Source organism: Equus asinus, chromosome 24 (genome assembly GCF_041296235.1).
Source record: "Equus asinus isolate D_3611 breed Donkey chromosome 24, EquAss-T2T_v2, whole genome shotgun sequence".
Taxonomy (NCBI): domain Eukaryota; kingdom Metazoa; phylum Chordata; class Mammalia; order Perissodactyla; family Equidae; genus Equus; species Equus asinus.
Window position 1 is genome coordinate 45042023 of NC_091813.1, and position 21264 is coordinate 45063286.

The 21264-nt window shown below is 45.0% G+C and overlaps 2 protein-coding genes across 3 annotated transcripts in view; one reads left to right on the top strand and one right to left on the bottom strand.

Annotated features, from left to right (window-relative positions):
• PPIL6 (peptidylprolyl isomerase like 6) overlaps positions 1-17836 on the bottom strand; it is a 31309-nt gene extending 13473 nt beyond the window's left edge. Inside the window, exons 1-6 of one of the 2 annotated variants that reach the window (XM_070496753.1) lie at positions 17590-17836; positions 13833-13928; positions 10023-10211; positions 6174-6236; positions 5915-6062; positions 1634-1690 (exon numbers count right to left, since the gene is read on the bottom strand). In XM_070496753.1, coding sequence (XP_070352854.1) covers positions 1634-1690; positions 5915-6062; positions 6174-6236; positions 10023-10211; positions 13833-13928; positions 17590-17724 — 688 coding nt within the window. In that variant the 5' untranslated portion in view covers positions 17725-17836. The remainder of the gene's footprint in view (positions 1-1633; positions 1691-5914; positions 6063-6173; positions 6237-10022; positions 10212-13832; positions 13929-17589) is intronic. The other variant, XM_044757574.2, reaches the window with a different exon arrangement.
• Positions 17837-17848: 12 nt separating this feature from the next.
• Positions 17849-21179, top strand: SMPD2 (sphingomyelin phosphodiesterase 2). The gene is made up of 10 exons (XM_014839027.3): positions 17849-18398; positions 18617-18713; positions 18808-18884; positions 19231-19324; positions 19460-19549; positions 19794-19876; positions 20005-20137; positions 20232-20336; positions 20525-20678; positions 20778-21179. Exons 1-10 carry the CDS (start codon positions 18349-18351, stop codon positions 21164-21166), a joined length of 1272 nt encoding a protein of 423 aa, XP_014694513.1. The 5' UTR covers positions 17849-18348; the 3' UTR covers positions 21167-21179.
• Positions 21180-21264: the final 85 nt, after the last annotated feature.

Genomic DNA, 21264 nt, shown 5'->3' on the forward strand with positions numbered 1-21264 from the left:
ATCAAATATAGAATATCAAATCCTTTTTTATTTCAGGAAAGTTTTTCTCAATTATAGTTCTTAGTATTTGTTCCATTCCTTTGCATTCATTTGATTCCTTAGGAACACTTATCATCCATATGTTGGATCTTGTCTTTATATCTTTAAAATTTGCCACTTTCTTGTAAATCTTTTTTATCTTATTTTTGGTTTTTAAAAATTTCCTCTCTCTACCCTCTACTTTTTTAAAGACATATATCTATTGTATTTATTTGGTCTTGTGTTCTTTCTAGTTGTTCATTTCTGAAATTTTCTTTTATTGTTAATTTTTTCCTTAGTTCTGTAACCTCATGTCTAAGTTTTTCTAATTCTGATTTAGGAATTCTCTATCTTGTATCAAAATGTCTTATCATTTTCTTACCGTCTTTAAGCCCGTTGTGAAATCCTCAGTTTCCGTCTGTTCTGTGAGCCTGTCTTTCTAGTGTGCTTTCACTGTCTGGAGTGATGTTACTCTGCTCCATATTCTCTTTCTTCTTCTAACGACCATGAAACATTTTGCTGCTTATTTTTATGTAAAAATTAGTTTTCCTGAATGTTTAGGAGGAAGTGTGGCTTTAGAAGGAAGGTAGCTTTTCTAAGGTCACACAGCCCCCTCTTGTGCCGTTTTCATGTAGTGTTCACCAGTATGGCAGCTTGCTTTCTGAGATTTCCTGGCTCTGTTCCCATTCCTTCTTTATCACTGTCATCCCTATATCCTGCCTAATTTTGATTCCATTGCCAGCAATTCCTCCTCAGCGGGCCTGTCCTGGAAGAGAGCGCTTTCACATCAGTTTTGAGTTCACAGAGGTCAGACTGCTCCAGCCTCTACAAACCTCACTTGGGCCCCTGCACTCACCCAGTGTTGGCTATTCTGGGGTTCTACTATTCTCAGGTCCCCCAGAGGCCCTGCTTTCTCCAGCTCAGACGCTGACGCCATGCAGATCTCCTAGATGTTGGTAGTTTGTCCTCATCTGTTTATACTTTGGAATTCATGTAGATACCTTGTCACCTAGTTTTATTGTAAATGTTATCCATGGGTTTTTAGTTTTTCTATCTAATTCTTTTGTCTGTTTTTATGTTGGGATTTTAAAAAGTTAAAAAACTATGTCACCGCCACTACCATCTTCCCAGGATCCTGATAGCAGTCTTAATAGGATGATTATCAAGGTACCAATTCTAAGTATGAGAATGGCAAATGACAAGCCTTAAAAATATCAATTCCCTTTGACCCTACAATCCTTATTCTAGGAATTTATCTAAAGAAATAAAATAATTAGGCAAGTAAAAAATGTGTGTACAAAGCTGTTCTGTACTGGACTGGGGTGCCTCCCCCTGTACCCCATTTTTTTTCGTCTTCTCCCCAAAGCCCCCCAGTACATAGTTGTATATTCTAGTTGTAGGTCCTTCTGGTTGTGCTATGTGGAACGCTGCCTCAGCATGGCCTGATGAGCGGTGCCATGTCTGTGCCCAGGATCCAAACTGACGAAACCCTGGGCCACTGAAGTTGGGTGCCAAACTTAACCACTCGGCCACGGGGCCACCCCCTGCCCCGTACCTCATTTTTGACTCCCACTTTTAGTATGTGTACTTATAGGGTGTTACCTAACATACATACCTTCAAATGTTGGTCCATAAATGGACTCTCCACCATCTCCTTTTCCAGCTACTATATCTGAGAAATAACAGTAAATAAACATTAGAATTCTGAGACCAAAAAGGAGAGTATAATAACGGCAGGAGAAGAAATGTTATAAATTATGATTCCCCTTATACCAATGACTAGAGTAAATCACCTAACTGTTCAATATCTATACCATGAAAATATTACTATAATGTTTTCACTTGTATTTTGTAAACATTTTTACATTCATGATCCTATTTTTTTCCCTAATAACTCTTGGAGGTAGATTAAAATTATAATGCAAAACTTTGAAATGATGAAGTATTAAAGTATAATGGTGGTCGCAATTTTTAAAAATGTGTTCATATGAATTCTGCTTACTTCACAAGTTATTCCATAGTCCATCTTGCTTTTAGAAAAATGGAAAGATTAAGCAGAGAGGATGAAATAGGAACAGTAAGATCTTTTTAGAACGAGAATAAAAATAGATGCTCTAAAAAGACTTAATGTTCAAATTTTCGTTCCTTGGAACCCTATAGTGATAACTCTTTATTTATCCAGTATTTTGGAAATGAAGTTCCTTCATAATGTAATGAGGGTTTTTTAAAAGGTATTTATATGACCTATTTTGTTATTGCATTATATGCATATTTTTGACTTAGGCAATGCTCCCTCTATAAAAATTCTCCAAGTGCGTTATTTTTTTTTAATCTATCCACAGCTAAAAGGGAAGCAAACTAACTCTAGTGAAAATAGAGGCGTCTGAGGTCCACTGTCCCCCCAGCGTCCCCATCAGTACCACTACACTTCTTCAGCCATCTAGTCCACCCTCCTGGAACAGTGTGCAATAAATATCTGTTAAAGGACTGTGCCTTTTTAACTCAGTATGAGCGATTTATCTATAGGAAAGGTGTGCCATTTTAAAGAAATCTGATGCAACCACAAGCATGTGGAGAGAGTTTATACAGGACAGGGCGTGTGGCACTTACATTATACTATTCACAAAGCTGGTTCAAAAGCTAAATGATAAACCTCAAGTCACCAACCCTCCTCCCTGGTCCTCCTCCATGATTCACCCAGAGCCCTCGGCAGCTCTCAGGAGCACGCTGCAATGGCTGAAGCCGAAATCTGGGCTTGGGGAAGTTGAGGGTCCCCCAGCACCAATTCCTTCAGATCTTAATGTCTGCTTTGCTCAGGCAAATCTGCCCAGGTGGTCCCCTCCCCACTAACACTTAACCACCCGTGGCTCTCCTTTGCCCTGTCTCTCCAACGCCATCATTACTCTTGCCCTTTGCTTCACATCGCTTAGCTGAATATCATACATCCATACCATTTCAATCAGTATTTAATACTTTTTTGGGGCCATAACCTACACCCTTGAATTCAGCCTTGTATATCTGATATTATTTCTATACTTCTGACAACAGATTCAGCAATGCAGACTAGTGATTTAAAGGAAGCTTTCAAGTCAGATGATTTTGATTTAAATCTCCATGTCAGTTACCTTTTCCAAGCCTGTTTCCTCACCTGTATAGACAAGGATGATGGTGAGGGCCTCCCAGGTAGTTCTGAGGATTAAATGAAATCAGGTAGGTAGAGCTTACTGTGGTGCCTGGCAGTGTCATGCTCATTCATTAGTGCCTGTGATTACTGTGCAGCATCACGGGCTTATAGAGTGCATCCTCTCGTTGCCATCATCATGCTCAATATGATTTTGATGATGATGATAAAATGTATGCAACTATATCTCAAGAGATTGTTCTGAAGGCAGTAGGCCTTGTGGGCACCACAGAGAGAGAATCCTGCCAAAGTGGCTTAATGACTTACTATCTTCTTTAATTTTGTAATTTAGAAGTGAATAGAATGTATGTTTCCTGTTGAGCTATCTGTTCATTTATTCACTGATTCATTCATTTAACAAATACTTTTTAAGCATCTACTATGTGCCAGGCACTGTTCTCGATCCTGGGGATGCAACAGTGAACAAAATAGATAAAACCCTCTGCCCTCATGGAACTTATATTCTAGTGAAGAGAGACAGACAGTAAGCAAATTAACAAAGAATATATTATTAGTAGTAACTAATTAATATTAAATATTAATAGTGTGTCCAGTGGTGACGAGTGCTAGGAAGAAAAATAAAGCAGGTGAAGGGATAGGAGAGCTCAGGGAGGGGGTGAGGAGAGGTGTGTGGAGAGGAAGGTGGCAGTTTTCAGTGGGGTGGTCATGTAAGTCCTTGCTGAGATGAACTCTGGGTAAAAACTAGAAACAGATCAGGGGGTGAAGCAAGGGGATGTCTGGAGGAATAGCTGGGTGGAGTGTGTCCCAGGCAAAAGAAACAACAAAAGACCTCAAGGCACACATATGCTTGCTGTGCTTAAGGAACAGCAGGGAGGCCAGTGTGTGGAGCACAGTGAGCGAGAGGGAGATGTCAGAAGTTGGGATGCGCCTGGGGAAGAGTTAAGACTGTGTAGGGCCTGTTGATCCCAAAGGGCAAGCAATAGTGCCTGGAAGCATCCTAAGGCAGAGCACAAAACCACGTTTAGCTCCTGCACTCCAAAATTCTCCATGCAGCCCTGTGGGCATCTGATATCCGAAGGGAGAAGAACATTTACAGAGCTTGGTACTTTCAATAAATATACCATGTCATTGAATCGTCGCCACATCCTGTGATATTATAATTATCCCCATTTTATGATTAAGAAGCTGATTCAGAGATGCTAAGTGCCTTATCCAACATGGTATAACTTGCACATATCAGTTTGGATTTGAATCTGATCATCAGAATTTTCTTCCAAATTTTCCTTAACATTGCTGCCTCACTATTTGAAAACATGACCCAAGATCTGTGCACTTTGCCCTTTGGAAATTTCACTTCAAATAAACAAACAAATAACATGACCTACTTTCCCAAATTTTGCTCTGGGTCTCAGGGTAGGGATGGGGGGATGGGAGGAGGTCTAACCCAAAACCAAGAACAAAACAAAAAAAAAAACATAGTGTCTGGGAGCCCAGCATATAAGAGTCATCACTGAACTAAGTATCAGGAGACCCTGATACTGGCCCCCTTGAGGATTGTTTTACACTAACAAAAAATTGGGACCAATCTAAATGTTCACCTAATGGGAAATAAATTAAATCAATATAGCAACAGGATGAGAAATTAGGTAGAACCTAAAAACTTTATATGTTTATATACATTGACATAGGAAGATAAATACCATATATATTAAGTGGAAAAATAATGAGGTTAGATAGCAGTATTGGTGATATGATCTCATTTTGGAGAAACTGAGAGAAAAAATGCTGACTTACATACAAAATGCTTGGCTTAAATCTATATTTTTCTCCTCATCAGCCTCAGAATGTTCCAGATGGTAGAGAAATAATAAAAATTATTAATCTAAGCCTCTGCATATTTCATCAAGTTCAAGCAAATCTCCTTCCACACTAAGCCAATTATTTTTAAACTGCTGCCTGATTGCTCTCTATGGGATGTCTCCCAAGAGGCCTCCAAAATTTAACTTTGTGCTGTTGGTCAGGCAACTAGTCTGTGTAAAGCCAAAGGACTGACCTGAAAAGAAAGCAAAAATGGAGACCAGGATGCTTTAGATCTTACTTTCAGTGCTACCAATGTAACATCTTTGGTGAGAAATAAGTTGTTTTCCATTTATTCTATTTTCAAATTCCCACCTTCAGTATGTTTCTTAAAAGCACTGTATTTTCTGGGCACTCTTATTCATTTAGGGGAGTATTTAAAACTACATTTTGATTAAAAAAATGTTATCCTACTTTTATATCACATTTTAATTTGGAATATTCCTGGTAACATACTTTAGATTTGTTTATTTTAATAATTAGAGAATATTTAAAAAGAATATGAATATCTTAATTCATCATTTGGCCATATAAAATATCCTTTAAATATATATATATATAACATCTAATATTAAATATATCTAATTCTATATGCATTTCATAAAGGCAGATAAACAAAACTTTGGACGTTGTGATTTGATGTTGCAATTAGGGTTGTATTTAAGATTTTGTTATTATTATTTATTATTTTTTTTGTGAGGAAGATTGTCACTGAGCTAACATCTGTGCCAATCTTCCTCTGTTTTATGTGGGATGCTACCACAGCGTGGCTTGACAAGCAGTGCTAGGTCTGCAGCCAGGATTCAGGCCTGCGAACCCCAAGCCACCAAAGCAGAGTGCATGAACTTAACCACTACGCCACGGGGTGGCCCCTTGTATTTAAGATTTTAAACTCACCTCCTCCTTGTATCCAGCCATTTCGTACTATTCGATGAAAGATTGAACCTGCATAATGTAGCCTGAAGCCACTTTGAGAAAATCCTGCTATTCCAGTACATAAGACCTGAAAATTTTTACATGTTTTGGGACATACGTCACAGTACAGCTAGAAAATAAAGATTAAAGATTTCAGAGATTAAATATTTAACATTCTGACAGTTACAGATTCCCACTCCTCCCAACTTATTAAAAAACAACCACCAAAAACCCCTCTTACCTCAAAAATTAGTCTTCCAATTGGATAAAAATCAATGGCAATGTCCAGGAAGACAAAATCATGCTATTAAAATTCAGGAGAAAAAAATAATGCAGGTCAATCTCTTGGAAGAAAGTTTTCAAAATGACCACAAATATAACAGAATCATGCTTTCAGTGATAAGATGTCAACAGCATAAACAGTAGATAATGTAACAGCAAAATTAAAAGAATGACTTAGGGGCCGGCCCGGTGGTGCAGCGGTTAAGTGCACACATTCTGCTTCGGTGGCCCGGGGTTCGCCAGTTCAGATCCTGGGTGCGGACATGGCACTGCTTGGCAAGCCATGCTGTGGTAGGCATCCCACACATAAAGTAGAGAAGATGGGCATGGATGTTAGCTCAGGGCCAGTCTTCCTCAGCACGAAGAGGAGGATTGGCAGTAGTTAGCTCAGGGCTAATCTTCCTCAAAAAAAAGAAAAGAATGACTTAAAGAAGTTTGTTTCATTTTAGTATAGCAAGTCTTTACAACCTAAATAACACACTTTTTCGACTCCTTCAGTAGTGAAGATTTGAGTAACATTAACCTATCATGCAAGACTGAGAACACATGGCCTAGATATCACTACATCGCAAACTATGTGTGGAAAGGAACACTAGTCCCTCTAGGAAAAGAAACAGACTGGGAATTCTTTTCTTTCCTGAGTAATTTTGGGAAAAGATCTAATGTGAGCATCAAGGGTTTGGTTACTATATGTTCTGAATTTTCAGAGACAGCACAGATCAGCTAAGCAGAGCCACACCACAGCCTTTCTGAGTGGGAAAATAAGGCCACTATATCCGTAGGAGGCGCAGTACTGGCGGAGGGAAGAGAGGATGCTGTGTTTCTGAATTATTTCAGTCATGTCTTCATGTTCCCAGAGGCCCCCAGATCTTGTTTTCAATTGACATCCTTTCTGGTAGGGACAACTAACATTTGTGAGACTTTGTCTAGCCCTGCAAAGAGGCATCCAGAATGAAAACCCTAGTTTCCATCACAGTAGCATTCACTCAGGGAGTGGAGCACATCTAATGGAATACATTTCAACACGTAAAAATGCTGCCTGATATATATAACAAGGTACATAATTTGCCCTGCCCTATTTCTTAAGAATCCAGGAAACATAAATGAAATCATTTTAAAATGGATCACTATCATTATTTTATGTCACTCTAACTTTCTTTTTCAATTAAAAGACTGAAATAATATTGTGCCATCTAGCATCCAGGAATGAAGTATTACATCCATACTAATTATAATTAATTTATTTGTGCCTCTCAGCTTCTGGACTACAAGTTCTTAATTATAAAACAATATTAAAACTTCAGAATAAGAGGCATAATATAGTAAACTTCACAGGCTTAGGAGGAAAAAGAGGATATATTGGAAATCACGATTGACTTCTAAAATGACTAAGTCCATTTAGGCACCATTAAACTTCCCTGCGCATCAATATATTATCTTTAGGTGGTTGTCAAGAATAGATAATTCTAAAAATTCTAATGAGAAGGGAGCAAATGAATGCAACACAAGGTAATGTCACCTCACAGCCAAACTTGCAAATGTAATCGTCTCGTATATCCTTCCAACCCAGAAGTAACACATCCCTGGGTTTTACTCAGCAAGAAAAATCTAGCCTCTGTGCAAAAAATCCAAGGATTTTCTCTGGAATCTAGGTCCTCTCTCCTCACTGCCACTAATTAATTCAGGCTGTCATTATCTCTAGGCCAGATGACGATAGCAGCTTTCCAAATGGCCTCCCTGCCACCAAGCTTTCCCCACTCCACCCTGTTTCTTCACAGCCCTAAAAGTTTGTCCAAAAAAGCAAAGAGGATTATGTCATACTCTTCATGAGAAGTTCTGTTGGCTCAGCTTCCTTCTGGATAAAATCTAACATTAGTTCAGAACAGACAGTAAGTTCAACCTTTCTTTAGTGGATCTGTTTGGGTTTTTTTCCTCCTTAACATCTGACCACTTTTCCTATTTGGGGTACTCCCCACAGGGCCCTACCACCCTCTAAAGTGGCTCAGGGACCAGAGTCTCCCTCTCCCCACCCTGTGAGAGCCAGGGTGTGGGGATATGAACTGGGCTCGACTGGTCGTGTGCTCCTGCCTGGGGCCTTGGATCTCCAGGGACACAAGGATACAGGAGTTGAGGAGTTATTCTCCGTGAAGGCGGCAGTGCCAACCCAGGGCCAGCAGGCACCTGTGGCAGCATCCTGGCTGCACATCCCTGGGGCATGAGTCTGGCCATGTTTTCCTGCTGCCAGGCCTCCCTTGGTTCCAGCCTGCTTTCCAAAGCTGGTTCTTCAGCTTTCCTGCCGATTGGGAGGTCACCAATATCCCTTCAATACAGACCATTCCTCCCTAAGTTAATCAGAGGAGCTTGGTATTGTTGGCACTGAGAATCTTGACATCCTCTCATTTTCCCAGCCTCATTTCTCACTAATTCTGCCTGCCTTGCTGTCCCCTGCCATTCGCAGCTTGCTCCACGTACTTCTAGACTCCTGTCCATTGGGAATTAACTGGTATAAACATTAAATTCTTCCACGCACCCCAGAGTTTCTAGCATTTTCCAAGTACATTGTTTACTCAACCAAACATTCACTGAGCACCTAGTATGTTTCAGATTCTATTTGAGACAGTGGTTAAACGAGGATGAACGAGGCAAGATCTCTGCCTCTGCACGGCTCAGATCCTAGCCCTGGGTCTTTCCATGGGCACAGGCCACCATGGGCATGAAACGATTTTCAGCATGTAGTACTTGTTGCTACAAGGTTTCTGAGCAAAATTACAGATTACCTTTACCTCTATTGCCATTCCACCCTGACATCTTTCTCTCGCTCTCTGGACCTCAAGTTTCATGACTGTCCTCTGCCATTGGAAACCTCCCCAATGCCACAGCTTGTCTAGTCCTGCTTTTGCCAACTGTGTCATGCTTTAAAAAGTCATCTTTCTTCTCAATTCGACTTTCCATTCTTTTTGTGCAGCAGCTCTCAGGTGTTAGAAAGTATTAATTAAAATATTTCATACTAAAGGTATGAATGACAGACTCGACCTTTTCTGGGAAGGCTTGTCTTTACAGTCGTGTGTCACTTAACGATGGGGATATTTTCTGAAAAACGTGTTGTTAGGTGATTTCGTTGCTGTGTGATCATAGAGTGTACTGACACAAACCTAGATAGTGTAGCCTACTACACACCTAGGCTACATGGTGCTAATCTTACGGAACCACTGGCATATGTGTGGTCCGTCATTGACTGAACCATCGATATACAGCACATAGATGTCTATTTTTAAATGGGTGATAATTAATGCACATAAATCTCTAACAAGGAGCAGGAATGTTGGACAGCAATGCTTTTCTCCCTGTGCAGTGTGCCTGCTGTGAGATATGCATGCGTAACATACCACCAAGCAGAACCTGCCAGATTATATCCTTTGCAACTGGATCATAAGGTCATTGGAAACTTAAAACCTGGTCTCCTGCTCTTTTATATTCCCTTTTGCCAAAATATCAGTAATCAGCACTGAATTAATATAAATGATCAAAGATTCCACCATTTTTCTTTAAAAATTAGTGTAACTTGGGGCTGGCCCTGTGGCCGAGTGGTTAAGTTTGCGCGCTCCGCTGCGGGCGGCCCAGTGTTTCGTTGGTTCGAATCCTGGGCGCAGACATGGCACTGCTCATCAAGCCACGCTGGGGCAGCGTCCCACATGCCACAACTAGGTGGACCCACAACAAGGAATGTACAACTATGTAACGGGGGGCTTTGGGGAGAAAAAGGAAAAAAATAAAATCTTCAATAAAAAAAAAAATTAGTGTAACTTGCCTTGGTGTCTCTTAAGAAGTTAGTAGAAAAATCCACAGTAAGTGCCTCGTAAAGTGCAGGCGGCCTGAAATCAATTATATCCCAGATCTTGTGGGCCCATTTCTGAAGGTCAAGGGCATCACCCAGGAGCTGATCATTAACAAAACACATCACATAGGAAGAATATTCCCAGACTTCATTCTTGAGTTCCTATAAAGGAAAAGGACCAACAAAATGTAATGAGGAAAAAGCAACACAAAAAAAAACCCCCATAAGCCAGAGCTTGGGATCAACTCTAGGACTGAATCTTTAAAAAATATATTTTTTGCCATCTTTGAGAATTTTGCTCTCAAAAAAGAATTTAAGAGCATTTTTAAGAATCTGACATCACTCAAAGCAAAGAATGACTTAAGAGTCATCTTAACAATGGTACAATCATAGAAAACAGATGGTAATCTGGTAATAAGAACCTGTGTGTGTAGCATACTTGTTATATTAACTTGAAGACAAAATGCAGCCTCTGACCTCATTTCTGAAGCACATTTTACCTTGTGCATACATGGAAAGGTTAGCGGTTCTGAGTCATATGTGGTTTCAAGGCAAAGGAGCAAAAGAATTTTTTTTTTTCTTTTTTTTTGGCTGAGGAAGATTAGCCCTGAGCTAACATCTGTGCCAGTCTTCCTCCACTTTATATGTGGGTCACCACCACAGCATGGCTGACAAGTGGTGTAGGTCTGCACCCAGGATCTGAACCTGTGAACCTGGGCTGCTGAAGGGGAGTGCACTGAACTTAACCACTACGCCATGGGGCCAGCCCCAAAAGAATTCTTTTTTGATGGAGGTGTGTCAGGGTGAGGAAATGCTTCCTGAGGGCCAGTCAGGAGCAGTGAAGAAAAGAACTCACCTTTGTCAACACTTTTAAGTCCTAAGCCCCTCAAAATAAAGTGTGTTTGTGTTTTCATCAACACAACACTGAGAGCCAACCTAAATCCCAGTGTGTGGCCATTGAGTAATGTCCCCTCCGAGGAGATCTGGCTTATTATTACCCAGTGCCAGTCCTGGCAGAAATAGGAATAATTTGGAAAGCTGTTCTTCAATTTTAGCAGACAATCAGAATGACAGATTCCTGAGCCCCATCTGAGCTTCTGATTCTGGGATGGGGTCTGAGAATTTGCATTTCTAACAAAATCCCTGGAGATGCTGATGCTGATGCTGCTGGTCTGGAGACTGCACGTGGAGAGATGCTGGTTTGGGGAAGAGTTTGCCTTCAGCTTGCCAGCTTGCTCCATTCCCAGCTCCTCTCAGGAGAGTTCATGTGCTATTGCTCACTTCCCATGCCCTCATCAAAACCTGCTTCAGAGAAGAGAATAAACTTTTTGTTCATGCTGGGCTGCAAAACACTGATAGAGCCTATGGGTCAATACTCCCCAGAATGTTTGAATTTACTAGTATGATCATATTTTATAGGACACAAAACATTAAAAACTGGGGGGCTGGCCTGGTGGTATAGTGGTTGAGTTTGCATACTCTGCTTTGGCAGTCCAGGGTTCGCGGGTTTGGATCCTGGGCATGGACCTACACACTGCTCATCAAGCCATGCTGTGGCGGCATCCCACATAACAAAATGGAGGAAGACTGGCACAGATGTTAGCTCAGGGATGGTCTTCCTCAAGCAAAAAGGAGGAGAATTGGCAATGGAGCTTAGCTCAGGGCCAGTCTTCCTCACCAAAAAAAAAAAAAAAAAAAACCATTAAAAAGAGGATAAAAAGTTTGTCCACTTTCTTTGGAGGCTGAAGATGTAAATGCCTTGTCTCATGACAGCAGGCTGGGTCCAGTGGTTTCCAGGGCTGTCCAACACTAAGATCTATGATGCTGCCTTTTTGGAAAGGGAGAGAAAGGCCTTTCCAAAAGGCCTGAAGCCGTCCGTCTGGACATTACATTCTGCTGAAGCCTAACGCCCCCTGGACCTAACCTCAAGTATGCTGAGAAGCACTACATATAACACAGGATACAATGCTTAACACTGAAGAAGGACAAAAAGCTGGCCTGAAAGGGAAGAAAAGGTTAAGGGGACAAGTGTCCAGGAGATGAGGGTGGGAGAAGGGAGAAAGGAAGGAAAAGGAACAAAGAATAAAAGGTGGAAAGCAGCAGCAGGGATTACCTAGAAAGCCTCATGCAGGCCCCGTGAGAAAAGCAGGAGGAAAAGAACACAAAACGGTCAGTCACCCAGGCCGCAAAGGGCACAACACCGCAGAATGGAGTACACACCCATCTTTTAAGAGGACGGTGGGAGAAGACAAGAGGAGTGAGTACCAACTGCAGAGCAGATCATGGCCCTCCTGTGGGTGGAGAGCACGATGCTGGTAGGCAGTATCATACGTTTAGTGATAAAAATTAAGAAAAACATTGTTTTATGTCAGGGTGACCAACTGTCGCGGTTTGCCTTAGACTGTCCCAGCTTTAGCACTGAAATTCCTGCATCCCAGCAAACCACTCAGTCCCAGGCAAACCACTGGTCACCCTAGTTGTTATAAGTATTAGAGTTAGTATATACAAGTCGTTAGAATAGTGTCTGGCATATAATAAGCACCATATATAAGTGTTCATTCTGGTTCTATTTGAATTCCAATGAAACTGTATTATGGCTCTGAAAATGTATGAGACTCATCAACCGTCTTCTTGATTTGGTCTCCTACCGTTCACCTGACTGAGCAGGAGTTTCAGTGCTAAAGCTGGGACAGTCTAAGGCAAACCGCGATAGTTGGTCACCCTGACATAAAACAATGTTTTTCTTAATTTTTATCACTAAACGTATGATACTGCCTACCAGCATCGTGCTCTCCAGCCACAGGAGGGCCATGATCTGCTCTGCGGTTGGTACTCACTCCTCGTCTTCTCCCACCATCCTCTTAAAAGATGGGAGTGTACTCCATTCTGCGGTGTTGTGCCCTTTGCGGCCTGGGTGACTGACCACAGGATCACAGGACATCCTTGTGCAACCAATTACACAGCAATCGAAACTGCTCTGGTCAGGGGAAATGGGATTTCATCAGCCACTGGGGAGATGGGGTGAGGAAGGGAAACCAGAACTGGGATCCTCTATAGGACTGGGCCAGGGGTGACAAGCAGGAGGCATAGCCCATTCCAGCCTCCCACCCTAACACGAGAGATTGCTGAGCCAGGATGCCACCCTTCATATCCTTCGTATCACATGCTCCAGGCAGCACTACTAATTGATCAGGGTTGATACCCAAGAGGAAACCTATCTGCTCTGCCACCCGTAGATAAGCTCTGTTGGCCCCAAGGTCTGGGGTTCTCCAAGGGTACTGCTGGGGGGAAGAATGCAGAGAAGGAAGCTTTCATGAGAACAAGGCTACCCTCTGGGAATCTCGTGCCTGTCATCATCAGAACTCCCCTCGGCAACAGCCCCACACCAGCCCCCCACTATACCTGTGCCGCACACCACCAAACCCTCTTAGAGTTAGGGCCAAGAGAGTGCCAGGCCACCGTAACCCAAGCGCCATGGTGTCCCAGGGAGTATAAATGATGGGCGGGAAAGGAGGGGTAGCCATCAGCAGGGGTCAACAGCAGCACTGAGAGCTTAAAACTTACCTTCATCACAGGCCTTCCAAAAGAAAACCCTGTACATGTTTTACTTTTTCTTAAAATCAGCCTGGTAAAACGACTGACATAATTTAGGAAAAGTGCATAAGTTAGAGAAATTAAAATCTAGCTGCACTGAAATTACTGCTTCAGTTTTTTCAAAACAATGCATAGATCAGTAATTCAGGCAAAACTGTGCTCATCTCCCACACCCCGAATATCCTTTACCCTTTTTTTCTCCAGTAGATATTGATCCCATGCAAATTCTTGAAGAGGCACTATTACAGGATCTTCGAATTTGGATGGATAAGTATTCTTGAGACTCTGGGTTTCAAAACAGAATAATCATTTTAGAGTAAGTTCTCTTTTAAAGTAGAAAATCATTTCTCTAAATTGTTATGGGGTCTCAGGAAGTTTAATTCAATGCACACCCAGGCCACACAGTCTGGCATAGACACCCTTACATACAGTCTGTGCTAACTTCCGTTAAGTTGCTCCCCAGTCTACACTGGGGCTCTGGCTTATTTGTCTCTCACCTGTAGAGACTCAGCTCCTCGAGGGCAAAGACAATGTCTTAGTTTTCCTGGATTCCCACTGGCCTTAACATCTGGCATACAACGGACCGTCCACACACAGCAACTCAATGAACAAATCAATAAATGAGTTTATGCCAATAGTTCTGTGATCCGTCATGTTCTTTTGGGACCAGTTTTTCATAAATTTAACTCTTACTAAACCTTAATGGATCTACAAATACTTTTAACTAAAATGAATAAATGTTATTGCTTTAATTCACTGATATATGGAGAACAGCCAAAAGGATATTGTTGTGGTTATACCCCTTGGGAAAAAGAGAAATAAATAGTAAATTTTTTTGGTTTAGATATCGAGCATGTATTGATTTGACATACCTTGTTTTGTCTATATGAATCAGAGAAAATTCTGACTGGTTAATCATCTCTGTCAAAAAAAAAAAGTTTGGGTTCCTGATATGTTACACTGCTTCCTCCTAAAGCAAGAGAAGGCAGCTGAGGCAGTAACAATCAGACCTTTCGGAGTGGGTCTGAGGAGTAGACAGGCCAACACGGAAAAGTGACAGCTGGCCACTCCAGCTGTGATCTAAGAGGACCCTGGCCTGGCATGCTCATCAGGGCTGGATATTCGAAGGGGAGAAAGCCAGGATGCAAGTATATCCTGCCTTGGGACCAGGGGTAGCAGAAGAGGGCAACAGCAGTGTGGCCACTTCCTTCTTGGACTTCTGTACCCAAGCAACAGATGGGGTGTCCTTTCTCTCATTTCCAGTGTCTGGGCTCCGTCTGAGGCAATCACGCAGGATGCCTGCTGTTTCTAACTGAGGGACCATCCGGAACAACTAATGAGCCCGACAGTTTTCGGATTAAGCATCTGTAATCATACTTGCTTCATAATTCAGTGTTTATTCTAGAATGGACTATATCCAAATTAGAATATATGTAATACTCATTCTTACATTTTACAAATCTAAATCTTTGTTAGTTAATTAGGCATCTGGGATTGCTCACAAATGATCATGTTGGGAATATATTCACGGATCCTTTATGAAGATAGAACTAACTGAATTTACATTGATAAATTTTCATATTCAAATAGAGCTACAGTAGACAAAAGCTTACAAAAGGGAAAATGTAACATTATTAATATAATAAAGACCTTGTTTTCTTGATTTAGTGTCCTCTGCATCAAGGGTCAGTAACCTGTGGCCAGCAGGCCAAATTTGGCTCACTGCCTGTTTTGCAAGTCGTGAGGGCTAAGAATAATTTTTAGATTTTTAAACAGTTGAGAAAAGTCAAAAGAATCATATTTCATGATGTGAAATTATATGCAAATCAAATTTCAGTGCCCATAATAAAGTTTTATTGGAAAGCACCATTCATTTACATACTGTCTGTGGCTGCTTTTGCACAAGGACAAAGTTGAATAGTTGTGAATGGGAGCCTATGGCCCCAAAGCCCTAATAATTTAATATTTGGACTTTACAGAAAAAAAGTACCAACACCTTCTCTACACTGTGGAGCAGGCACAAAAAACATGTGCCTTCAGAAACGGAGCTAAGAAAAACAAAGGAAGGGGGCCGGCCCCATGGCCTATGGTTAAGTTCAGTGCACTCCACTTTGGCAGCCTTGGATTCGCAGGTTTGGATCCCAGGCATGGACCTACACCACTCATCAGCCATGCTGCAGTGGCAACCCACATATAAAATAGAGGAAGACTGGCACAGATGTTGGCTCAGGGCTAATCTTCCTCAAGCAAAAAGAAGAGGATTGGCAACAGATGTTAGCTCAGAGCTAATCTTCCTCAGCAAAAAAAAAAAGAAAAAGAAAAACAAGGGAAAAAAATCCCTCAAACTCATTAAATACAACTTGGACCATAAAACTTTGCTGATCCCATCAGCCCAGATAACAGTCCATAATTTCTACTTCTTTTGATGATCCATGTAGCATTTTCAGACTTATCACTTGTTCTCTTCATATTAATATAAACTTTACCTGTTTTACAAATTAGTTACTATTTCCTGATTTGATATAGTTACAAACTTTTATTTAACTCTGTGGACTTGGAGCAGGCAAGAAGGTAGGAATTTCTTAAGATTTCTTCTGTTTGGGACATTTTGTGTCAAGTATCCAGCTGGGTACTTTGGGAGATCCAAACATGAATAAAGCATTGTCCTGGAGTCTAGTGGGGTTTTGGAGGAGAGAAGCTTGGCATAATCTTACAGCAGCATTTCTGGCACAAACTCCTGATGAATAAATAAAAGCAATAAGAGATACTGAAGTATGAGGAAACCATTTGGTTTAAAACTAATTCGGCCTGAACTTGTTTTTCCCGAAAGGCCTGATGTGGCCCGTCAAGCATACACTGTACATCTGATTTAAACATTCACAGTGTCTCAAAGACGAGAGCGATGCCCTTAAAGATAGGGATGCACGACCCCCCGCCTCATATCAGCATTTCTTTAAAGAAAAGCATTTCTTCCCCGAAACTAAGAATTACTGACCTACTGTGCTTAGCCCATGACCATGACCTGCTGACCACTGTCCTGCTGTGCTAGCAAAGCATCTCGTGACTGTAATAAAAGGAGTGGATATTCCTGTCATATGTGATTTATGTTCCTTGTTCCAAGACGGTATATAACCACACTGTACACCCCACTTCGGAGTGCTTCCTTCCTTGGTGAAGGTGTTTCTACCGGGCTATAGTCCTCAAAGCTGGTTCATATAATAAACTTATCCCAATTTTGATTTATAGATTGATTACAGATTATTTGCATTGACATCCCAAAGACGTGCTGAATTCTACATTTCATACATTTCTACATTTCTCCTGTATTCAGGTTATCGGTATGCTGCAGCCTTAACTGATCGGGCCAAATTCTTCCAGTTCCTTCAAGTGTTTTTCCTTTTATATCTTTCCACATGGTTACAAAGAAACGTCTGGATGTTCCAAAGCACTTGTGGGTCATTTGTTAAGAAATCCCTTAAGCAACTAATTTGATTGGAACGCAGTGACTGCTCTAGTAATTCTTTTTAAAAAAAAAACCTTCACGAATGAATCGTTTTCAAAAAACACTTGAGTTTGTAAAAAAGCAGCTAGTTTACGTGGTAACACTTTTTCCTAAACATTTTTATATGAATTTTACAAATCTATAATTCAATTAAAAATTAATATGGAATAAAACATGCAGACATGTACGTGGAGGAAATTACCTTTTTTTCCCAGCCAGTTTCTGAAGGCTTCTTTCGCTCGGATCCCCCATTAAAGGTCGCCCTTCTCGAAGTGGAACGCCCGCCCGGACCCGCCCTTTGTCCCCGGTATGCTCGGATCCGTCTAGACTGAGCCCGCCCACCCGGAACACCTCGTCTCCGAACATCGACCCCGGCCACCAGGAGGCGCGAGACGGGGAAGCGGGAAGAGCCGGCCGGCGGCGCTGCGGTTTCTTCGCGGTTACCTCGGCTGCGCTCTTCGCGATCTGAAAGCTGGCGCTTTTGAAGAGCCCCACCACCTTCACCCGCAGCGGAGGCTCGGGCGGCGACGGCGAGCTGCACCGGACCGACCTCGGCTGGCACGGCTGTGGGCCAGCCATGGCGGCGCCCCGGCACTCCTCCGAGCACAAACGCAGCGCGTCGCCAGGGCAACCGCGCGGCCCCGCCCCCGCCGTTCGCCGGACTCAGGAGCCGCGGGGAGGGATGGGGGCGGGCCCAGTGGGTGGGATGGGGCGGGGCCAGGGGCGGGGCCGACGGCAGCGACCCGGCCTTTCCTTTACTTTGCGCCTGTTGCTGGCGAGCCTGGCCACAGGCGGGAGAGGGTGTGCGCTCGGCCGCCGCCTGGGACGGGCTTCGGGGAGAAGGAGCCGGGAGCCCCGCGCCCCGCGTGCCTCAGCCCGGTTCGCCGCCCGCCCGTGCCCCCTCGGAGACCCCTCCCCGGCGCCGAGCCCTTGCGAGCGGCCCTCGCCTCCAGTCGGCGCGCGACTTCGCGGCAGATCGCCTTTCCGGGTTGGCAGGCCGGTTGCCTGGGTGACGCGGGAGCCGGTCGCGCGCCGAGCGCCCGGCCCTGGGCCTGAGCTAGGCGGCCTTGGGGGCCCCGGCCGTCGGTGGAGCGCGGCAGTGGGACCGACCACCTGTGCGCGCCGCCCCCGGCCTGCACCCGTCCCCGCCGCGGCCATCGCTGGGGAGACCGGGCCGTCTCACGCCCCCGGAGCGTCCCCGCCATGAAGCCCAACTTCTCCCTGCGACTGAGGGTCTTCAGCCTCAACTGCTGGTGAGTGCGCCCGCTCTGGGGCCACGGTCACGTTCGCGCCCACACAGCCAGAGGAGGGTGGCCTCCCCTACATCCGGGGCACGGCGCTACCCTGTCCTGCAATCTCGGGGTGCGGGGGAGCCCGCACCACTCAAGGCCCACTCCTGGCCCCAGCCCGGGGGTTGCCCCGCGGGCTGAGCGCCCCAGGCAGCACCCGCCCCGGCCCTTCTCATCCTCAGGGGCATTCCCTACTTGAGCAAGCACCGCGCCGACCGCGTGAAGCGCCTGGGAGACTTTCTGAACATGGAGAGCTTCGACCTAGCTCTGCTGCAGGAGGTGGGGCTGTGCGGGCCTGGGGGGCGGCCGGGGACGCTGGGGGGCACTTTCCCCCGGGCAAGGGCCAGGCAGGCATCCTCACCCCTTCCCTCAGGTGTGGAGTGAGCAAGACTTCCAGTACCTGAGACAGAAGCTGTCACCCACCTACCCAGCTGCCCACTACTTCAGGAGGTGAGAAGTAGCTGGAGGCCTGTTCTCAGACCTGGAGGCTCTTGGCCCTGCCAGCCCTTCCCTATCCTGCCTGCACCCTCCCCCCTTTCCCCCAAGATCCTCTCCTCTGGGTGTGGGAGCAAGAAATGGTGGAACCTGGAAGATCTAGTTCTTTAGCCCATCTCAGCCTTATCATCAGGCCACCCTATCACCCCACAAAGGTTGTTGCTTTAAGCTTAGTGTTATGGCTCCTCCCAGCAGCATAGAGGAAAAAGTTGCTAATAAGAGCCAGGAGGCAAGGGAGGGGAAGAGGGCTGAGTATGTCTCTCTTTACTTTTCTGGCTATTAATCTGGACTTGGCTTTCAGTGGCATCATTGGCAGTGGCCTCTGTGTCTTCTCCAAACATTCAATCCAGGAAATCACCCAGCACATCTACACCCTCAATGGCTACCCCTACATGGTAAGCCTGACCTCTTCCACATACCCTCTCCACCCTCCACTAACACGTGGAAAGGAGGCAGCCTTCCTGGGATTGCAGGGGAAGGGCAGAAAGAGGGGAGCAGTGCTCTGAGTTCCTGTCCCCTCCCACCTACAGATCTATCATGGTGACTGGTTCTGTGGGAAGGCTGTGGGGTTGCTGGTGCTCCATCTAAGTGGACTGGTCCTCAATGCCTACGTGACCCATGTGAGTGAAGCCAGCAGTGCTTAGGGCTGGGACAGGCAGCCTGGTCCTGGGAGGAAGAGATGGGACTCTTCTAGCTGGGCTGCCTGGGGGTGAGGGGTGGGAGCAGGATCTCCTAAGGTCAGTAGGCAAGGTTCACCCGTTTTTTTACCAAGCACACCATGCCAAGTGACAGACACAAGCTTAATTTAGACCTGCCCTTGAGACCCTCAGTTTCATCTGCTACAATCTCATCTATCTTGCTCAGCTCCATGCCGAGTACAATCGACAGAAGGACATCTACCTAGCACATCGTGTGGCCCAAGCTTGGGAACTGGCCCAGTTCATCCAGTGTGTGAGCCTGGGCTTGACAGGGGAAGTGGGATGGGGGTCCAAGGACTGAGGGGTGGCCAAGGCCCCACTTAGAGGGCAGTGCTGGTGAGGGAAGAATTCCTGCCTCACCAACCTGGTTCCTCCAGCCATACCTCCAAGAAGGCTGACGTGGTTCTGTTGTGTGGGGACCTCAACTTGCACCCGAAGGACCTGGGCTGCCGCCTGCTGAAGGAGTGGACGGGACTGCATGATGCCTATCTTGAGACCCGAGACTTCAAGGTGAGGGCCTGCCCGATTATCTCCCCACCTACACCCCCAGCTTCTCTCCCTCCTTCTTCCCCCATATCCTAGCGTGAGCCGACTCTTCACCTAGGGCTCTGAGGAAGGCTGTACAATGGTACCCGAGAACTGCTACGTCAGTCGGCAGGAGCTGGAGCCATTTCCCTCGGGCATCCGCATCGACTACGTGCTGTATAAGGTCAGGGCTCTCCCCTCAAGGTGCCTTCACCCGCTGTGTCTCTTCATCTCTTACCAGCCTGTGCTGATCCCTTGCTCAGCTGGTTTAGTCTTAGGTCACTGATGGCTGGAGAATGGGGTAGCCAGGAGCTGGTTCTCTAGGAAGAGGCCCTCAAATGTGAGTTTGTCTCTGGCCCTTACTTTCTCTAGGCGGTTTCTAGGTTTTACATCTCCTGTAAGACTCTGAAAACAACTATAGGCCGTGACCCTCACAGTGGCACCCCCCTCTCTGATCATGAGGCCCTGATGGCTACTCTGTGTGTGAGACACAGCCCCCCGCAGCAGGACGCCAGCCCTACTCATGGTGAGTCACCCCCCGTCCTTTCCCTTGGTCCTTCCCACCACAAAGCAGCCCCTCCAGTCTGACCCTCTCTCTCCTGCCCCACTGCCTGCCTTGTTCTAGGAGCAGCAGAGAGGTCACCGTTGATCAGCGTGCTAAGGGAGGCCTGGACAGAACTGGACCTGGGCATGGCTCAGGCTCACTGGTGGGCCACCTTTGCTGGTTATGTGACTGGTGTAGGGCTGCTTCTCCTGGTGTTGGTGTGCGCCCTGGTGGCTGGAGGAGGGGTCAGGGAAATTGCCATAATGCTCTGGGCCCCCACTGTAGGACTGGTGCTAGGGGCAGGTGCAGTCTACCTCTTCCACATGCAGGAGGCCAAGGGCTTATGTCGGGCCCAGGCTGAGCTCCACCATGTGCTGGGAAGAGCAAGGGATGCCCAGGACCTGGGCCCAGAGTCTCAGCCAGTCCCACTCTTGGGGCAGCAGGAGGGGGACAGAGCTGAGGAACAATAAAGCTTGACACTTTTGTGGCTCTGCCTTTTACCTTGTAGAGGCAGTGATTGGGGCCAGGGTTGGTGTGATTGTCACAACATAGACTGTCAGGCTCCTAC

What these genes read in the sequence shown, in the direction of transcription:
- SMPD2 (XM_014839027.3), top strand. Translation starts at nt 18,349, where the DNA reads ATGAAGCCCAACTTCTCCCTGCGACTGAGGGTCTTCAGCCTCAACTGC. An exon ending in ACCTAGCTCTGCTGCAGGAG is followed by an intron (nt 18,714 to 18,807) that starts GTGGGGCTGTGC and finishes CCCTTCCCTCAG; the next exon opens with GTGTGGAGTGAGCAAGACTT. An exon ending in TCGACTACGTGCTGTATAAG is followed by an intron (nt 20,337 to 20,524) that starts GTCAGGGCTCTC and finishes TACTTTCTCTAG; the next exon opens with GCGGTTTCTAGGTTTTACAT.